General features: G+C 48.3%; 1 protein-coding gene across 3 annotated transcripts in view; it reads right to left on the bottom strand.

Moving 5' to 3' along the window:
• SLX9 (SLX9 ribosome biogenesis factor) overlaps nt 1-18,461 on the bottom strand; it is a 57,515-nt gene that overhangs the window by 12,875 nt on the left and 26,179 nt on the right. For all 3 annotated transcript variants that reach the window (XM_051623384.1, XM_051623383.1, XM_051623385.1), the window contains exon 3: nt 577-645. In XM_051623384.1, coding sequence (XP_051479344.1) covers nt 577-645 — 69 coding nt within the window. The remainder of the gene's footprint in view (nt 1-576; nt 646-18,461) is intronic.

Below are 18,461 nucleotides of genomic sequence, written 5' to 3'. Positions count from 1 at the left end.
TTGTTTAGCTTCCATTTCACAGCCTCGAGAAAGGCCAGACTGTCTGGTAAGTGGGTTCACTGACCTGTGGCACGTGGGAAAGAGCAGTAACACAACCAGCACCATCCAGAGACCTCCCTTACTAAAAGGCAGGAGGGCTCAGGGCAGGCTTTCACCACAGAGCCTTGGGATTAGCTGGTGGCTCTGCTCCAGGCTGTCCCACTGTCCCCACAGCTCCTCAGGGAGGAAGAGCTCCACTATACAAGCTTGCTAGATCTGTACCATAGCTTTAAAAGATAGAGACACGTGCTCAACCCACATGGTCACATCTGGATAACTAAAGGTTTTATGTAGCCACTTATATCACATGTGGAGGAAGATGAAAAGAAGGTTTGGGGCAGTGACCCAATCTCAGTGCTAAACACTGAGAAACAATACCAGGGACTTGTACCCCATGTGCTGGGGAGCAGATGTGAAGGTTTCTGAGAAGCTTTCAGCCTCCCCCAGCACCACCCAGACCCTCCCACTCACACACCATGTACAGGGAGAGCCAGCAGAGCCACGCCAGGCACCGCCGTGCTGCGGAGGAGTACTTACTCTGTAGCCACCTCTCCTTCCTCAGCTTCATCTTTTCTTTCTTGGAAAGAACTGTTTTTTCTTCTAAACCTAGAGGAGAAGAGAGACATGAGATGGAGCCTGGCTCCTGCACACAGATTCAGCGCTGGACACTTCCCAAAGACAGCAGAGTCCATCATAATTTGTTAAACCTTTGATGCTTTTGAACCTGCTGGAGGGTCAGGGTGGCTGCAGGCAGACTGGGGGCTACACCACACCTCAACTTTTAGCCCAACAAATCCTTTAGTTAAGAAATAAGAACTAGGCAAATAGATCAGATCACCAGCACCTGTTTTCTCAGACTAGGTAGCTCTTTGAAAAAAGCTTTGTGAGAGACTCTTGGCCCTGTGTCCAGCATAAACCAGGCCTGGGAGCTGGCATTTTCTTCTGAAGACTACCCAGAAGTGATGGGAGGACCTACACGTTCCAGAATTGGGAGCAAAAACCAAGTTCTAATCTGAAAATATGCAGACTAATAAAGCTAGGAAGAAGGAAAAGACGGGCTGCAGACAGAGCAGCTGATTACTAACAGCCTGTAAAAAAAGGCTCGTACTAACTATATACCAAATGCAGTATTTGAAAACCAGCTGCTGATCACTGATACCCAAGACCAAGTAAAATGACGCAACAAATCTTTCTCCTGGAGATCTGCTGCAGATGCTATAAAATTTTATCTTATCTCTGGTGTTTAAAACAACAATTAGTCAACTTTTCTGCTGCAATGTGCCAGGAATACTGCTACAGGAATGCCAGTGGAGGGTCAAGCTCCACAAAGACCATTCCTCTCACCTTAGGTTATTCCTAAGTCTGGAAAAGAAAAAAAAATAGCCTTTTTCTCCTGAGAAGAAACAGGGGAAAATAATTCAATGCAACTCACTGAGCACTTTGCTGAAGCTGCGAATCTTTCAGGATGATTTAAGCACAAGCAGGATCATCATTTAGTCATTTCAATGCCTTAAGGTCAGAAAAAGCCTGCTGGGGCATGTTTTGTTGTTTTTTTTTTTCCACAAAGCCAACAATCACCACCACGTTTAGAGCTTCTAGAGGACACAGAGAACGAAGCTGTAGCTTTCACTGCCTCCTGTCCCAGAAAAACACACGTTCCTGCAGTTAATGCACCCAAGAAGTGAGAAATAAAACCACCCAAGAAGGCATCGCTTATTTACAAAGCTCAGGGGTGTCTCGAAGGGTTTGTATGTGACTGACGCTGGAAATTTCCATTTTTCCATCTCCTGCATAAAGCACCATGGCATGGGCACCCTGCTAGGCCCAGGCCAGCAGGACAGCCTCAGCCAGGTCTGGGGCCAGGCAAGAAGAAACACCTAATCAAGCTAAGGGCAAATTTCACAGGATCACAGAATGTCAGGGGTTGGAAGGGACCTCCGAAGTCCAACCTCCCTGCCAGATCAGGACCAAAACCAGGGCAGGTCACTCAGAAAGGCATCCAGGCAGGTCTTGAAAGTCTCAGGAGAAGGAGACTCCACAGCCTCTCTGGGCAGCCTGTCCCAGGGCTCTGTCACCCTCACAGGCAAGAAGTTCTTCCTCATGTTGAGGTGGAACTTCCTGGGCTCCAGTTTGAGTCCATTGCCCCTCGTCCTGTCACTGGGCACAAGTGACAAGAGCTTGTCCTGCCTTCTTGCTGCCCTCATGTATTGATAGACATTCATTAGATCCCCCCTCAGTCTTCTCTCTAGACTGAACAGCCCCAGGTCTCTCAGCTTTTCCTCATCAGGCAGGTGTTCCAGTCCCTTCATCATCCTTGTAGCCTCCCTTGGACTCTCTCCAGTAAATCCCTGTCCCTCTGGAACTGGGAGCCCAGACCTGGACACCACACTCCAAGTGAGGTCTCACCAGGGCTGAGTACAGGGGGAGGAGAACCTCCCTTCATCTGCTGGACACACTCCTCTTAATGCACCCCAAGATACCACTGGCCTTCTTGGCCACAGTTTCCTCAGCTGGTTTGCAGTGGCATTGAAGCAGATGCTAAAACAACAAACTGCATGTCCCAGAAACCAGCTCCCAGCTCCCCCTGACCACCCCACGTTTCTGTGGTTTCAGGGAAAGATGGGATGAATCACCAAGAGGCCAAAATGCAGATCACACCCTGGTGATCACTGAAGTGCTGCCTGCACAGGGCACCCCCTGCCTCTCCAGCTGCCCCACCTGCCCGGGGTGGCTGTGCTGGGGATATTTGCCCCCTTGGCTGGAAACACACTCATGATGGGAAAACAGCTCTGGCTGGATTCGTTAATGAAAATAATTTAAAAAAAAAAAACCAACCCTCAGCCAGCTGTACCAATTCTGGTAACAACATCCTTTCAGATTATTTTCTTTTTTTTTTTTCCCCTCCCCAAACGGCAGCAGCATATTTAAGGAAACACAAAAGCTGTTTTCTTGGCAGGAGCCCAGCCTTGCTGCAGGCCGGGGATGGTGGCCACCAAGCACCAGAGGGAAGGGAGCTGGATCCTTCCTCCTCTCGCCAAGAGCAAAGTGGCAAAATTCCTGCCCTTCTCTACCACCTCCTTGCCTGACACCTCCATTTTACATATCCCTCCCCACCCCTCGGGAGGTTGTTCTGCTGCTGTGCCAAGCAGTGTCTGGCAACTTCCAGCCGTGACGACGAGTGCCAAAGCTGCTGGAAACCCACTGGAGAACCGTGGAGGCAGAATTTAGCTAGTTAATTAACAGCACAGACTGTCCCCAAGGTAGTCTTTTATTTGTATTTAGCTTGCAAGCACCTCCAAGATGAAAGCCAGACCACAGCTCCAGTTTAATTATTTTTCCTGTGAAATCAGGAGGGTTTGGGTCTCCCTTCTCTGGCCCAATCCACGTGTAATTAAACAACACTTGCCTTTGAAATCCTGTTTATGGAAGAAAGGTGAGCAAAACCCACTTACATTAGCTGAGGGTAATTTACATACCATAAACTTGACAATTACTCCTTTCAGCAAGGATGTTTTTTCTTCGCTCTGATCCGCACTGTACAAAATATCTCAAATATAAACAGATTGGAAAAACAACCCAATAGCTTTTTGCCTCCTACATCAACTGCTTGATACTGGCAACTCTCAGGATCCTGCTTGCATGGCAGACAAGCAGCTTATTATTTTTTTTTTTTTGCCATGGCTTCCTTACTTTCAAAAAGGTTGAGGGTTTTTTTGGTAGAGGACTCCTTAAGACTGAAAACAACACACATTAAAAATGCATATATGTGACTGCTTCTCATAAAGGACTCCTTAGACTAATACACACACATATACATATACATCCTCCTCTAAAAATCCTCTCTGGACATTCAGAAAGAAGCTGGACTGGATGAAAGCCATAAAACTACAGGCTTCCCTGAGCCCCAAGATCCCACTATTTAAGTTTGATTCCACAGCTGAGAGGGTGGAAAAACAGGCTTCACAGTTCCAGGAAAGCACATTACTGCAAGGACTTGGGCAAGATCAGAGATCTCAAGTATGAGCAGAAAGATCAACTAAACCTGAGCCTATAAAATGCCACAGAGACACAGGAGGGTCCTTCAGCACTGGGCATCTGCTCCCCCCTGTGCAAAGCTGCAGTGAAGCCCCTGCCTCTGGTCTGAGCTATTAAGAAATAGCATGTATTATTAAGCATTATTCCCAGAACTCTGATGATGCATAACAGTAAAGCTGTTGCCGCTCGAAACATAATATTTTGGCAAAACAGGGTACCCTACAAATTGAAATTAAGTAACAACAGATGTGTTAATTTTAGCCTCAGTTGTGTAACTGCAGCAAAAGGCAGCATATGCCTACAGCTGTGGGATGAGTTCACTGAACAAATTCAGAGTACATCCAAAAGCAGAAGATTGGGTGTGGTTTGGTGTGGGGTTTTTTTTGGTTGGTTGGTTGGTTGTTTTAGTTGTGTTGGTTTGTTGGGGTTTTTTTATTATTATTACATAGTGTCACTTGTAAATGGTCTGATCCCTTTTCCACCAGAAGGGCCTGGGAAACGGTAGCTGCAGCCTCCTGGGGCAAACCCAACACTGGTGTGACCTGACAGATGCCAGTGCAGAACCTCAGAAGGTGTTCTTTCTCCTCCAGGAAGAAAGCTGAGGGAAACACGGGCCAGGCCAGAAGGTCAGCCAAGATGTCCTCCAGCTCCACTTCTCCTCCAGAAAGCCCTGACGCAGAAGTGTCTGGGGAGCCTGGGTCACCAGTGGGACCAGGGCTTGGAGGGGGCCAGGATAGAAGCAGGAGGTTGATATCCAGGCTCTTTGTCCCCTTGTGCTCTTACAGGAGCCCCCAGAGGCAGCTTGGCAGCCCCTACACGGTGCACAGAGACCAGGGCAGGGGAGTGCTTGGGTTTTACCCAGTTCAAGCCCTGCCACCCTGAGCAGGCTCGTAAACCAGTGTTGGAAGAGCAGATGACAGCCCCTGAGGGGACAGTGCAGGTTTCACCATGGATACAGCATCTGCTTTTTACGTTGCAAAACAAGCAACGTTATTTTTGTTCACGCTTAATCATTACACCAGCACACAAGCTTTCTTCCTCCTTGCCCCCGAGGAGGAAGGGATCCTATTTAAAGTGGGATCTGCCCTCTCAACCCTCCCAGATCCCCTGGTTATTTAAAGCAAAGCCTACTTCCAAGCTCAGCAGCCCATCCGAGACCCAGAGGAGCCAGGCAACTTGTGTCCTTGCACCAAGGTCATGTCTCTGCCAGGCCGAGTAAACATCCCCAGGCTCCAACCAGCTACAGCGAGGGCTGAAACCTCCCTCTGCAGAAGAGCCAAAGCTCATCTCTCGTTAGCTGCCTAAGTGCACAAGTGACATGCCATCTGAAGTGGGAGCAGATCCCCTCAGGAGCTGACCGAGAAGTCACAATCTGCACATTAGTCTGCGAAAGGCAACTCTGGAAGACAAAGTCTGTCCTCTTAAGCACTGCAGGCACACTCAGCCCCTGCTACAAGGTAGAAGTAGCTCCTCCTCTGCCCGAGACATTTTTCATGGAATCATATCCTAGACTCATAGAATGGTTTGGGTTGGAAGGGGCCTTCAGATCATTCAGTTCCAACCCCCTGCCTGGGCAGGGACACCTCCCACCAGCCCAGGCTGCTCCAAGCCCCATCCAACCTGCCCTTCAACACTGCCAGGGATGGGGCAGCCACAGCTTCCCTGGGCAACCTGGGCCAGGGTCTCACCACCCTCACACTCAAGAATTTCTTCCTAATATCTCACCTAAATCTCCCCTCTTCCACTTGAAAGCCAGTTCTTCTCATCTCATCCCTCCCTGCCCTTGTCCCAAGCCCCTCCCCAGCTTTCCTGGAGCCCCTTCAGGCACTGGAAGGTGCTCTAAGGTCTCCCTGGAGCCTTCTCTTCTCCAGGCTGAAAAACCCCAACTCTCTCAGCCTGTCCTTGTAGGAGGACAGGTTTTACTCTTTGAAGTCCCCAGTCTTTCCACCTGCACCCTCTTAGCAGCCTTTCCCAGCACAGAGGCTGACATTTCAGGAATCAGTCTCAGGCACACAGAGGATGTTGAAGGTGGCCCAGTGTATCACTGTCCTTAAAGCCACTTTTGCAGCTGGAAGGTTATTTTCATAACTAAGTCAGGAAGAGGTAACATGTCTCAGGGGACCTAGATTTCTGAACCAAGTGTGCCACAAGTACTGCAAAATGCCTTGTTCTGAGCCAGGTGCTTGGCATTGCCAGTTCATGGCACAGAGAGATCCCAGAAACCACTGTGAGCCTCCCGACGGAGAAGCTATGGCTTCCAAGAGAAGCTCATCTCATCTGCCAAGTTGCAGGCTCCTCCCTGGGAAAAGTTATCTTTTTCTCTTGGAAAAAGGTCAGCTTATCTGAGGAGTTATCCTCCCTGTAAAGCACAGATGGGGTACAAACATGGTGAGGTCAGAGGGAGGAATAACCTACCACAATTTCTGTAGCAGGCAGCATTCCTAAGGGAGAAATATCCAGAGAAGTAGCCCTGGGTGACACCAGGGCAACCATGTGGTCTCTGCTTTATTTTGTGCATTAATTTCCATTAGTGCCTTTCCTATATTACCTCCATCCTGCTGTGAACACCCTGGATGGCAGCAAATTAGGTCAGACCCATCACCAGTACAGAGCCCTGAAATGCTTTTGGTCACACTCATTTTGCTGGTTTTGGAAAGTTTCTCAGGAAAACTCCAAAGAAAGTATGAATTTACTATCAGCATGTCCTGCTGAGTCACTGGGTAGGCGGTGAGACTAAGGAGGGAGAATGAAACACAGGATACCAGACAGACAGTGCCCCTGTGACTCCAGACAGGCCACGCTGCTTCTCCTGTCCTGACCAGAAAAGCATGATGAGATGCAGCCAGGACCCACGGGAGACAAAGCAGCTGTAGAAGTGTTTGGTGGCACCCAGAGGAAGAGCATGACTTGCCTGCAGCAGGCAAAGTGAACCAAGTATTGAACTCACCTTTCAGAAAGCCTGGCTTTAAGCAAACCGAAGGGGATGAATGGTGACTGATCTACTAGGGCTCTTGAAACTCTGCATGCAGAAAGCCCCCTTTTTAAATAGCTTTTTCTTGAATTTGTTCATTGCAGACACACAGTTTTGCCTGAATAACGCAGGTGCTGCCACTCAGCATCCTTTTATCCTGCTGCTTGCACATTTGGCTGTGCTTTCTCCAGGATTCTTGGATGATTACAGTGAGGAACAGCCAAACCAACCTCTGTGCTCAGCAGCCTTGGAGGTACCATTCTTTAACTGAGCGTGGAATCAGTGAATGAGACAGCTCCTCACCTCTCTCTCAAATGCTCCCCTGGTCAGAGAGAAACACCATTTGGCAAAAAGTGCAGCTGCTGAGGATGCTGTTGCACCAGTGCAGAGCTCCACATTATTTCCTAGAAAAAGCATCCCCAGTTGTGTATCCTCACCAACCTGCCTGGTTTGAACACTTCTCTGTGATAAAAGGTGCTGCATTACTTTTTACTTCCTTCCATTCATGTCTCTTCTGCACCCATAAAAAAAAAACAACCAACCAAACAGTGCTCAATGCTTCTAAAACCACAAAACCAACGCAGAAAGGCTCACCCACAGACAGGTGCCCTGAAAAACACATGCTATGTCAGGGACTTCACAACACCAAGTATGATTTCATTCAAGAAACAGGGTTTTCCAGCTTTGGGAGAATGAGTTTGCTTTCAAGAAAGGACATTTCAATCCCCCCCTACTCCTTTTCATGTCCACAGGATTAAACAACAACAAAAAAAGGATGATGTACACACAAGTGTTTGTACACTTCTTCCATCAAAAAAGCAAGAAGTTGTCCAAAAGTATCCTGAAGTTCCACAACACAAAGAAGACATTCTTTGTCAAGGAATGGCATGTCCAAAAAAGATGACTTTTTCTTTGCTTTCTCTGGCTTCCTCTGCAGCCCCATAAACAGTTTCAGTATCTGATCACAGCAAATATCATGCCCAGCAGCTCTCAGCAAGGGCTGCCGCAGCTTGTACCCTTACAAAAGGTCACCCAGCCCAAAGAGAAGAGAAGCAAGGAGCTTGGGCATCAGAGCAGGTTTGAGACACTCCCAACAGCTCAGTTCATGGGATTTCTCTCAGGTTTTATGACGAGCCACCTTGTCCTTCCTGCACACCCTCCTCTGATCACAGCAAGTTACACAGGCAACAGCCACGGCAGGTGAGAATTTGCTGTGTCTGCATGTGAGGCAGAATGAATGGCAAAGCCTTCGTGCAGTCAAGCTGATCCAAGGAGTTGTAGGTCTGCAGCAGAGCCTCAGTTTTTCCACACTCCTCCATGAAACTTGACCATTCTCCCAACCTCCTGCCTCACTACTGCTAGCAGATAAAACCCATCAGCCAGCTTCTGAGGGCAATTTCGTGGTCCCAGCCACCTCAGAGAACCAACCAGGCTTTCTTTGCTTTCTTTGTCCATGTAGAAGCCTAAGAGTCAAGTCTCCAAGAACTGTGAGACAGTGGAGCTGAAGCCAGCTGCTGCTCCAGGCAGAGCCAAGGGAGCCTGGACCTGCAGTGCTACCACGCATTTCCCTCCCTCACCTGAGGGAAACAAGTCTAATCTGCTCAAAATATTCCTTAAGAAACAGGAACAAGTGCATCTCTGCCAGCTCTCAGGTTAGGAAGCTGGTGACCTTGTGCACTGGCATTACTGCAGCTTCCTCTGCTGTAATTCAGATAGGGGGGAATATGAGGCCACGCAAAGCCCTCCATGAGCCTGACCCTCAGGGGAAGGCTCCCCTGGGAGCTCGGCAGCCTCACTTCTCAGGGGTGTCAGGTGTTTGGGAACAAAGCTGTGGCACTCAGCCTAACAAAGAGTTTACTCATAACCCACCTTGGGAGTACACCCACTAACCTGTTTCCCTGTTCCTGCTGGGAATGACACCTGGTCTGACGGGATTAGCAGTGTCTCCTTTCCACTGCCAATTCCTTCCCTTCTCCATGAAGACTACCAAGCTCCTCCTCCTCTTCCTCCTCTCATCTAGCACTCACACTGTTTCTTGGAAGTAGCACACAAGCCTGGGGTGTGAAGCAGTCCTCCACAGTAGCCCGTGCACTCACAGCCTGGGTCAGCTGTGGTGCAAGCTAGGACTGAAACCAGCCTCATTAGCACCCTCATCTCTGCCACAGACACTTGTGACCTATTCCTTTCTCAGGTTTTGCACATTTCTTCCAAAGCAAAAGAAAAATAAAATTCTGCTCCCTTCAGCAGGAAGGCTGGCACTTGCTCTCTGCAAAGATGGTTTCAGGAAAAAAAAAACCCTAGAGATCTGAGAGTCCAGGCCCTCAGCTCTTGCTAGCAGCCAGTCTCAAGAGTCATGCCTGGAGTCACACAAACCCAACACTAAATAGCCACAGCACTTCCCTTGTGCAAGCATGACTGACACATGCAGTCACACCTTTGACATGGAAAGACCACAGAGACAAGAAGGTAAGTCACAGGAAGAGGTAAGCATGCCCAGAGCATTCTGCCACGTCACTGGGCTACATAAAGAGAAGGGACAATTGTTCCTATTGTTAAGGACTGACCTCTGAGAAAGGCTCCCAGCAAGGGAGACCTGCACACTGCTACAAGGCACTTGGAACCTCTCCACTGAGCTGGCTGTGGTATCACACCACCACTAGTGCAATAATGCCTGTGCAATAAGTGAAAAGAAACCGGGTGGGTTAGAGCCAACCACCCCGAGCAGCCGTCAAGGATGTGCACACCCCCAGATGCTGTCACAGCCTTCCACCAAGGGACCTTTCCCTCAGCTCAGCACTGCAGCTCCCCTCCATCACTGTCTTCCTCTTCTCCACCTGCCTTCTCTCCTTTGTGTCATATGCTTCCAGAGAAGCAACAGAGAGCAGCTGACCAGCTGGAGAGCATCTTTGCAGGTAAGGTCCTGAGGTCCTGGTGGCCACCAAGTTGAACATCAGCCAGAAACGTGCCCTTGCAGCAAAAACAGACAACAGTGTCCTGGGATGCTTTAGGAGGAGCATTGCCAGCAGGTCAAGGGAGGTAATCATTCCCCTCTGCTCAGCACTGAGAACACATCTGGAGTGATGGGTCCAGTCCTGGGCTCCCCAGTACAAGAAAGATAAGGACTTACTGAAGTGACTCCAGCTAAGGGCAACCAAGATGATTAAGACACTTGACATGATGCATAAATTGTTGATGAGAAGGAAAGAGGGAGCCAGTCTATTCCCAGTGGTGCCCAGTTACAGCACAAGAGGCAGTGGGCACACATTTAAACACCTGGGGTTGGGAAGATGTTTATGTTCTTTTAACTATGAGGGTAGTCAAACACTGGAAGAGGTTTCCCAAAGAGGTTATGGAGTCTCCAGGTCTCTGTGCAAGGTGATACTCAAAACCTGACTAGACACAATCCTGCACAACCTGCTGTATTGTGACCCTCCTTGGGCAGGGGCTGAACTAGATCATCTTGAGAGGTTCCTTCCAACCTTACATGCAACACTTAAACAAAAAATTGGGATAGTTTTCACAGGTGCACCTACTTTCAGCACCCCTACAGGGGGGCTACCCTTTGGGAAAGATACTTGCTGTAAAAGAAAAACACTTGCCTGGCAAAGCACTGTAGATTTTTCATCCCTACCTTTGCCTGCTGCTGCTTTCCAAAAAAGATCAGTGCCACCAGCAGAGCACACCAGCTTGGCAGAGATGGCGACTCCAGACTCAACACACACCCATCGCACAGGGTTGCAAGGTTTTGCTTTCCTGTTTCTTTTCCATTAGGCAACTGCACCAGAAGCAGAGAGAGCTGGACCTTCCCAGCTGCCCCAACAGGACACAACCCACCTTCCTGCCTGGCCAGCATGATGTGGACAGATCCATTCCCTTCTGAGCCCATCCACAGTTTACAAGCAGCCAGGGTAGCCCGCAGATCTGTGGCTCCCTTTGTCAGAAAAGATCTGCCCTTGCAAAAAGAGCATTTGAAAAGTCACCTTGGCAACGGAGTTACTTTGAGCAGGCATCTGTAAGGCAGTGACTCACAGGTTTGCCACTGCCACCTGGAAACCAGGCTCTGGGGGCAGGTAGAGGTGTAGTTTTGAGCTCTTCAGCTCCTGCAGCAATTATTAGTAAGGTTCCTACAAAGCCATGGCCACCACCATCAAGGTGGGCCAGCGAAGCAGACTCCAGGAAGTCCACAGCATGGTACAGTCTGGACAGTCAGCAAGTCCCCTTCCACTGAGGATGAACATGTCTATGTTAACAACAAAGATAGATCCACACACAAGAGGTATCTCAGTGGACACTGCAGTTTTGCTAGGGAGCAGCAGGAAGACCAGAATGCCAATTCCATCAAAGCTTAAACAGCAACAAATATCTGGAATGAGATTTATTCTCAGACCAAAAGTAATTCATGTTTACCAATGGGTAAATTCTCTCCTGAGGGCTTTACTGAGGGAGACACAATATTGAAACATCCCTATGCTTTTTGACAATGCCTTGCAGGCTTGTATTTTAAAGATATTTTTCTCAAAATACCCTTTCCATTCCTGCTAATAAGATTACCTTTGAGTACACTGTCCTTTGAAAAGCTGGAAAAAGCAGTAATTCCATACCTTCTGCAGTACTACATAGTGGAAGATCTAGATCTGGAGGTGTTACACTACTTGATTTTACCTGGTGCTTGTAATTTATGCAAAAAAATATTAATTTGTCTTAATTTCCTTGTTTTTTAATTGTGTATTTTCTAGTAGACAATTAAGTGGACATTCCCATGGGACGTTTTCCAGCCCCTGGTTCCTATAACCCCTCTTGCATTTCTTTTGGTACCTGACACTCTTTGACAAGTGTATTCTTACCTATCACTCCATATATACTCTTTCAGCTCCTTCAAGGAGCCAGCTCTGCTCAGCTGTACTTATTTGTACATTCTCAGTGCATGGATTTAGTGGCAACTCTACCAACCAGTCTTCAGTCTCCTTCCTTAGGTTTGACAACAGGCAGATTTTTGTCCCACCTGAATTTCTCCTCTTCAGTCATTAATTTCTGCAGAGCTCTTTTAACAGGACTGCTGCAGACAAAAGCCTTCTGTTTAATCCAAAGCACTGATTTGACTGTCCAGCAGTTTTATACAGATGAAGCCACCCTACACCTCAGACAATTTTATAGCTCCTGGAAGTTGTGCATGAGAGATTTAGACATAACTGACATTTGTTCATATTTATGAACACACTCCTGTGTTCATCATAGCTATGTTTTAACCACAGTATTTTTCCTCAAAATACCCATCAGAGTCCCTCAATTTATGCTGCATTTCCCCCGGTGACAGAGCAGGGGCCTGACAGGGTGCTGGGGGAAGGAGAGAGGGCAGATAACAACAGGCAAGAGAGGGGGGAAAAAAATTAGTATTTAAAGCTTCTGAAAGGAACTGCAAAAGCACAGAGACCGAGACTTGTGAGGCAGACAGGCAGATATGTCACTGTCAGGTTCCACTGCAGCACTGGCAGCAGACCAGCCATGTGCAGAAGCATGTGTGAGGTGACACCCAGAACGAGCTGTGGAGTTGGGTTCTGTTCCTCAGGGACTACAGCAGACACTCCCCTGTGTAGGTGCAGAGCTCTGCCTGGCCCCCCCACTTCTCCAGGTAATACATTTCATGGATTTGTTGGTTTGTTGTTAGAAGCACTGAGGTTTCCTCATTCCCTCAAGTTTAACCATCTTCCCTCTCTTCACTGGGAAAAACAAGACGAGGGAGAGATGCAGACAGACAGTATCATCTGAAATTATTTCTTTCAGCTGAAAGGGGAAGGATGGGCAATGGGACCACAGTCACTGTCTGACCCGGTGAAACAAGCGCCTGCAGGAACCACTGCCTTAACCAACAGGCAAGGCAGGGATGCAGCCTGTAGGAAGAGCTGCAGCTGGACCTCTCCTTGGACAGAGATGGAGGAAAAGAGGTAGAAGGAATCCCAAAGGTCACCCCTTCTGGCACTGCTGAGTGAAGGCAGTGTACACTTCACTTGGCAGTAAGAGCTGGAGAAACAAGAGACACCCAGAAAGCAGCTGCACAGCTCAGTGTTGTCTACAGCTCCAGACAGGGCTGCACCTTCCACCCTCCCTTTGCAGCTATGTCAATGCAAATACACATGAAGGTGCAGAAAGAGATGTTGTTTCTCCAATAACACTAGCTTCAAGATCCTGGCTCGGGCCAAAAATCCTGCTCTGTCCCTTCCCTGCCACCCCCTTCCTGGAGGAAGTCACAGAGGTTACAAAACCATCTCTGTCAAAATTCTTTTGCTTCAGTGCTTCTTAGTTTGTTTTCAAAAATGGTGATGTTGCAAAATGAAACATATTTAAAAGGGTTTTTTCCCCCCCAGTTTTCTTCGGCTCTTCCTCACAAGCAGGTCAGGAATACAAGTGGATTTTTATGTAGCTTTTAATCTGAAAATGCAAATTAGGAACCAGTCTATTACGGAAAAACATCTCTAAGACTGTCCCACAATCTCCAGAAATCCTGCAGGACCTGTCCATCAGATGCCTTGAAACATGGGAGAGAGTTGTTAATATCTGTACAACCAGGGAAAAAAATAATGACCAAGTTGTGTGTTTTACAGAGTGCAGGATGTTAACTGGGGAACACCTTCAAAAGCAGAGACAGCACAATGTGGGCAACCTGACCTGACATCGCCCCAGGCAGCAACTGCATTAACACAGGGAAAACACCACAGCAAACCATTTCATAACTGGTATTTCTAATGACAGACCTTCTCCCCCTTCTCCAAGTAGCACATCAGCTTGGTTTCCATTTATGGCTATTTTCAAGTCTAAATGTCCTCCCAATGTTCAAGTCCCACAAGTCAAGTCACAGCTCCAGTCACTCCATACAGAGTAGGATGTATCACAGGTACCATGGTCTTCAACTCTACAATCCCTCCACTCTATTTTAGGACAATACGACTTCAGCATTTGAAAATACCTCTTCTAGGTTTGTTCAGACCCTGTAGTTTGGCTGAGACTGGGTACTCAGTGTCACAGGAGGAGACCAGGTTAGTAGTAACCGCTGAGCTTCCAGCTTCTCCAGGAAATTTATGACAAGCAGAGAATAACAAGCAGGAACAGGCAAGGAGCAATGGTACCAGCAAAACAGCTCTGCCCAGCCCAGCCCTGGCCAAGGGACTTCCAACTGGTAAAAGGCAAAACTGAATGCAAACACAGACACCACTCCAAGGGCTTTCTACACCCTTCCCCTCAACACACGCCCACAACGCTGCTTAAGCTAGTAGGTTACTGGAATGATGTAATTACACATAATTAATATATTAACTAATTGGACAGCTGAGTGCACTGTGATCGATACTTAATTAAATTTCCAGGCGATATATCTATGTCAGTGAGAAACTGAACTGAGTAGACAATGCAGGTGCATAACTTCAGAGTAAAAACAAAACTGTCACACGAACAGCACCAAGTGGGACTTGTGCACAAGTCTCAGCAGGGTCCACAGAGTGGAGGGAACAGCTCCCATCACAGATGTCTTCACAGGGAAGGAGGACGAACTACTGAGCTGTGAAGGTCAAGAGAAGAATGTCAAAATTGACACGAAATGTTAGGTTCAAATGACAGGAAGGTAAGGATGAAGCTCTTGCAGAAAGAGAAAAGGGAGAAGAGCAGGAACAGCTAGGGAAGGGGCAGAAACAAAGGCATTCAGGGATGCTGGACATCCACAGGACACCATTCATTGTACAGTGAGGTTTGTCTTCCAAACAAAGCAGGGCTGCCAGGCAATTGATGCTACAGCAAAACATAAGCACACAGAAAGCCCTCCCGGGCTGACGTGAGGAAGAGGTGCTTTCAGGAAGGCAGGAGGACCATTTGTGTTCTTAGCCTGGTGGCTCCAAGCCTGATCTCTGCATCCCACCATTCCCTGTGGAGGCCACTATTCCAATGGTGACAAGGACTTGACCTAAAATTTATTCCTGAAGCCCTCCCTGCTTGACAAGTGTCCAGAAATATAAGGGCACAAAAGAAGCACACGTGAAACTGGGAGAAATTCAACGAAAAGTCTTGAGGATCCACACAAGTATTGTTCCCAGCTAAGAGTTTCCCTGCCTCTCCTTGGAAGATTCTCTAAATTACCATCTGAAGTGTGCATTGTCTTCCAGTTGTGCAGAACCCTGAGCCAATTTAGGCCTGAGGAAAACGATATGCTGGATGGCCCTCACTGAAGGCTTTCCTTTAACACTGTCCTGGCAAGCAGCCATCTCAGGACACCTTTTCAGCAAGGCAGCACACCCAGAGAGCAGAAGGGATGCTCCATCAGTAGAAAGGATTCACCTTGCCACCATGGTCCAGAGAGCTGGATGGCCTCAGGCTCAGTCTGCCTTTAAGTTCAGAGGACAGTGACAGAGGTGTGACAAGGAAGCTGAAATGTCACTCCTCTGCTCTCCCACCCCAAAAGACCTCCCAGTAAGCACAAACAATGCTTCAGCATCTAGAATCAAGCTGGGATGCCACCAAAATACATATTCCAGAAAAACATGTCAGGCAACAGACAAAAAGCCTGAAGTACAGCCAGCCACACCTAAGGTAAGCAGCCCTCAGCCTCTGCTAGACCAGGCATCAGGGAAGGAGTCTTGACTTCATTTAATAAACTTTCCGTTCTGTAAATCAGCTTTCTTGGCACACCAGCAGCCTCTTCCACTACATGCCTGTACAGGCACTGTTTCCAGCACAGCACTCCAAGGTCTCTGTGTGCCAACAGCCCACCTGCTGCTAAAGGGATTGCCCCCATCCCTCAGCCAATACCCAGCAGCACAGTGAGAGCAGTCGCTTCTGCGCGAGGGGCTCGCGTCCACCTTACAGATCAGAATAACTTCCTTTAAAAACAATTAGAAGTGAGCTAATTGCAGTTTCCATCCCAGTCTATGAAGAAGAGGGGACTCCCCTGTGTGAATGCACTCTTCAGACTCTGCTGTGATGCTGTCAGGATGCTCAGGCATGGTTAGAGAAGCAGGGAAGAGGTCTGGAAGGTGCTGACCTGCTCCAGGGAATATCGACTGCAATATTGGATTGCTCGTCTCTAATGGAACTAGAGGGAAAAAAAAAATATAAAATCAATTGTAATTGACTTCTCTGCTAATGACACAGAGTCAGGGCTGTTTCCTCTGGAAAGATCGATGTGCCACGTGCAGCAGGATCGACACCACTGTCAACACATGACATCAGGAAACTCGGCACGGAGACCACAGCAGGCAGGCTGCGGCAGCCGGCAGCTCCGGCTGCAGGCACACGAGGGCTCAGCTTGGCTTGCCCAGGAGCAGACTCCACCTTGCCTCCCCCACCACCTGCCCAGCTTTGGTGTGCACCTCCAACAGAAAAACCTCACTCGCTTCCACCCCGATTGGTTTTCTGCCAGTTGAGAGAGATGAACCTAATGAAGTCAACAGCAGGCCAGGAAGGCACGTGGTTGGGAGCAGGTGTCCTCTTCTTCAGCAGTGGCAGGTTGGTTGAGACAGATGGACTGAGCTTTCCAACTTCAGCCTAAAGCACCCATAATCCAGTTTAGACAGAAGTTAAAAATTATCAGTAGCAACACATCTCCAGGCCAACTGTTGTCTTTACTCCAGCCCTACATGGATGAGCAGATGAGCACTCCAGGTCCTCCAGACTGGGTCACAAGCAAAGGCAGAACCTCTCAGGGCTGGAGGAACAGGGGGGCTCAAAGGATTTGGCACTGGTGGCACCTACAGGTTCCTACTTCAGCTCACTGGTTTGTTTTTCACAATAGTTTTTAGGCACTGGAAGTTTTAAATGCCCAGCTAAGCATTTTGAGGAAAGTACTGCTATATTCCCCAGCTTTTCACCTGCTCATATGCCAAACTACGTGGGAAGGAAGGGAAGATCTCATCACAGTAAGAGGTTCAGCAGTGACAGCACTGATCCAGCCCTGGGAAACAAGGGAAACCTGAAAATCATTACTTCATGCCTCTGGCCTGGAGATCTAACTTGACAATTCCAGCAGTGGGCAGGACGCTGGGAGATAAGTACCATTTCAGAGCTTGGCTAGTGGAATTTTTTTGGTTTAAAGTTTCCTTCAAAGAGCCTGGATCAGAAAATCCTCAATGATCAGTTAAACTCAGGTTAAAAAAACCTAACAAGGGATGAAGGACCACAATCTGGGAATGCTGCTACCTTGTGCCTAAATAGATCAGGTGAACTGGCACCACACAAGGTAAATCTTTCCAAGGCAGAGTGTGGTCCTCCCCTCTCCACAGATGTCAAAGTCCTGTTGGTACTTTGGGACAGAAGAAGCAGTGAGGCTGAGCTGAAATACATCTTGATTTCAAGCTTCTTCTAGCTTTGTTCAAGCCAAGCACTAAAAATGCTGCTTGAAAAGGCTGAGAGCATGACTGAGGTGACCCAGCTCAGTGCCCAGTGGTTGGGCTGGCCCACCCCAACCCTCACCCTGCAGGCAGAGCTCCCCACCCACAGGAACCACAGAAGTGCAGAGTTTTTGCCATCAGAGGAGGAAGGGAAGAAACAAATTTCCTGATCAAACATCCCAGCACCAATTCCTACCCTGATAGCAGCCTGGAAGTACAAAACAGAAGTGGCTTCAGAAACAGTCCAGGGGTCAACATCAAACTAGCAGTTTTTGACCTGCTTTGACACCAGCATCAACACCCTGAAGAATCTTCCTTCCTCCCCAGTTTCACTTTCTCCTTTCATGTTTCCAGCAACAGCTTTCTCAGCTGGGTTCTGCCTGTTCCTGAGGACCTAATTAGAAGAACAAACAGCTAAAAGGCAGCTGCCCCAGCTCCACCAGGAAATAAGGCAACATGTGGCATGGCAGAAGGAAGGCGACCAGAGGCAGGACCTGGCATGACACCATGGCTTGATTTTCCAGCCAGACTCCAACACTACCTCAGATCTGAGTCCAGAAGAGCCCTGTTGTCAGACAGGAGGAGGTAAGGGGGGGAGCAGCTAGCAGAGGACTCCTCACAGGGAAACCTGGATGCATGCGCTGAATGAAGAGCTTATGGGGTGAACCCTGACCACATCTCCCACATCTGTCTGTTCAACAGTTACGATGAACACTGCTACTGGACCTCCTCCCTCAATTCTTTCCCACAGACAACTTGAGTAACAGCAAAATAGTTTCAGTCTGTCATGGCACAAGTGCCCTTCCTCTCCTCCTACAGTCCCGTAACTGTCCAATGAATGAGCTTTCCACCATCTCCACAGTACTCTCTTCCTTTCCTACTCACTCTCTAGGGCCACTGGGATGTGAATACCTCTGATTCAATACCTAGAAGGGAGATATTGGTAAGAGATCAGGCCACCAACACTATAAAACACAAGACCATGAGCTCAAAGCTGTGCCAGGAAGCTGTTGGTGCGAGCACACCAAGGAAGAAAGTGCCTGCACTGG

The sequence above is a fragment of the Apus apus genome, chromosome 6, assembly GCF_020740795.1.
Source record: "Apus apus isolate bApuApu2 chromosome 6, bApuApu2.pri.cur, whole genome shotgun sequence".
In the NCBI taxonomy this organism is placed as follows: Eukaryota; Metazoa; Chordata; class Aves; order Apodiformes; family Apodidae; genus Apus; species Apus apus.
The sequence above is the reverse complement of the archived record's forward strand: the minus strand, read 5'-3'. Positions and strand labels throughout refer to the sequence as shown.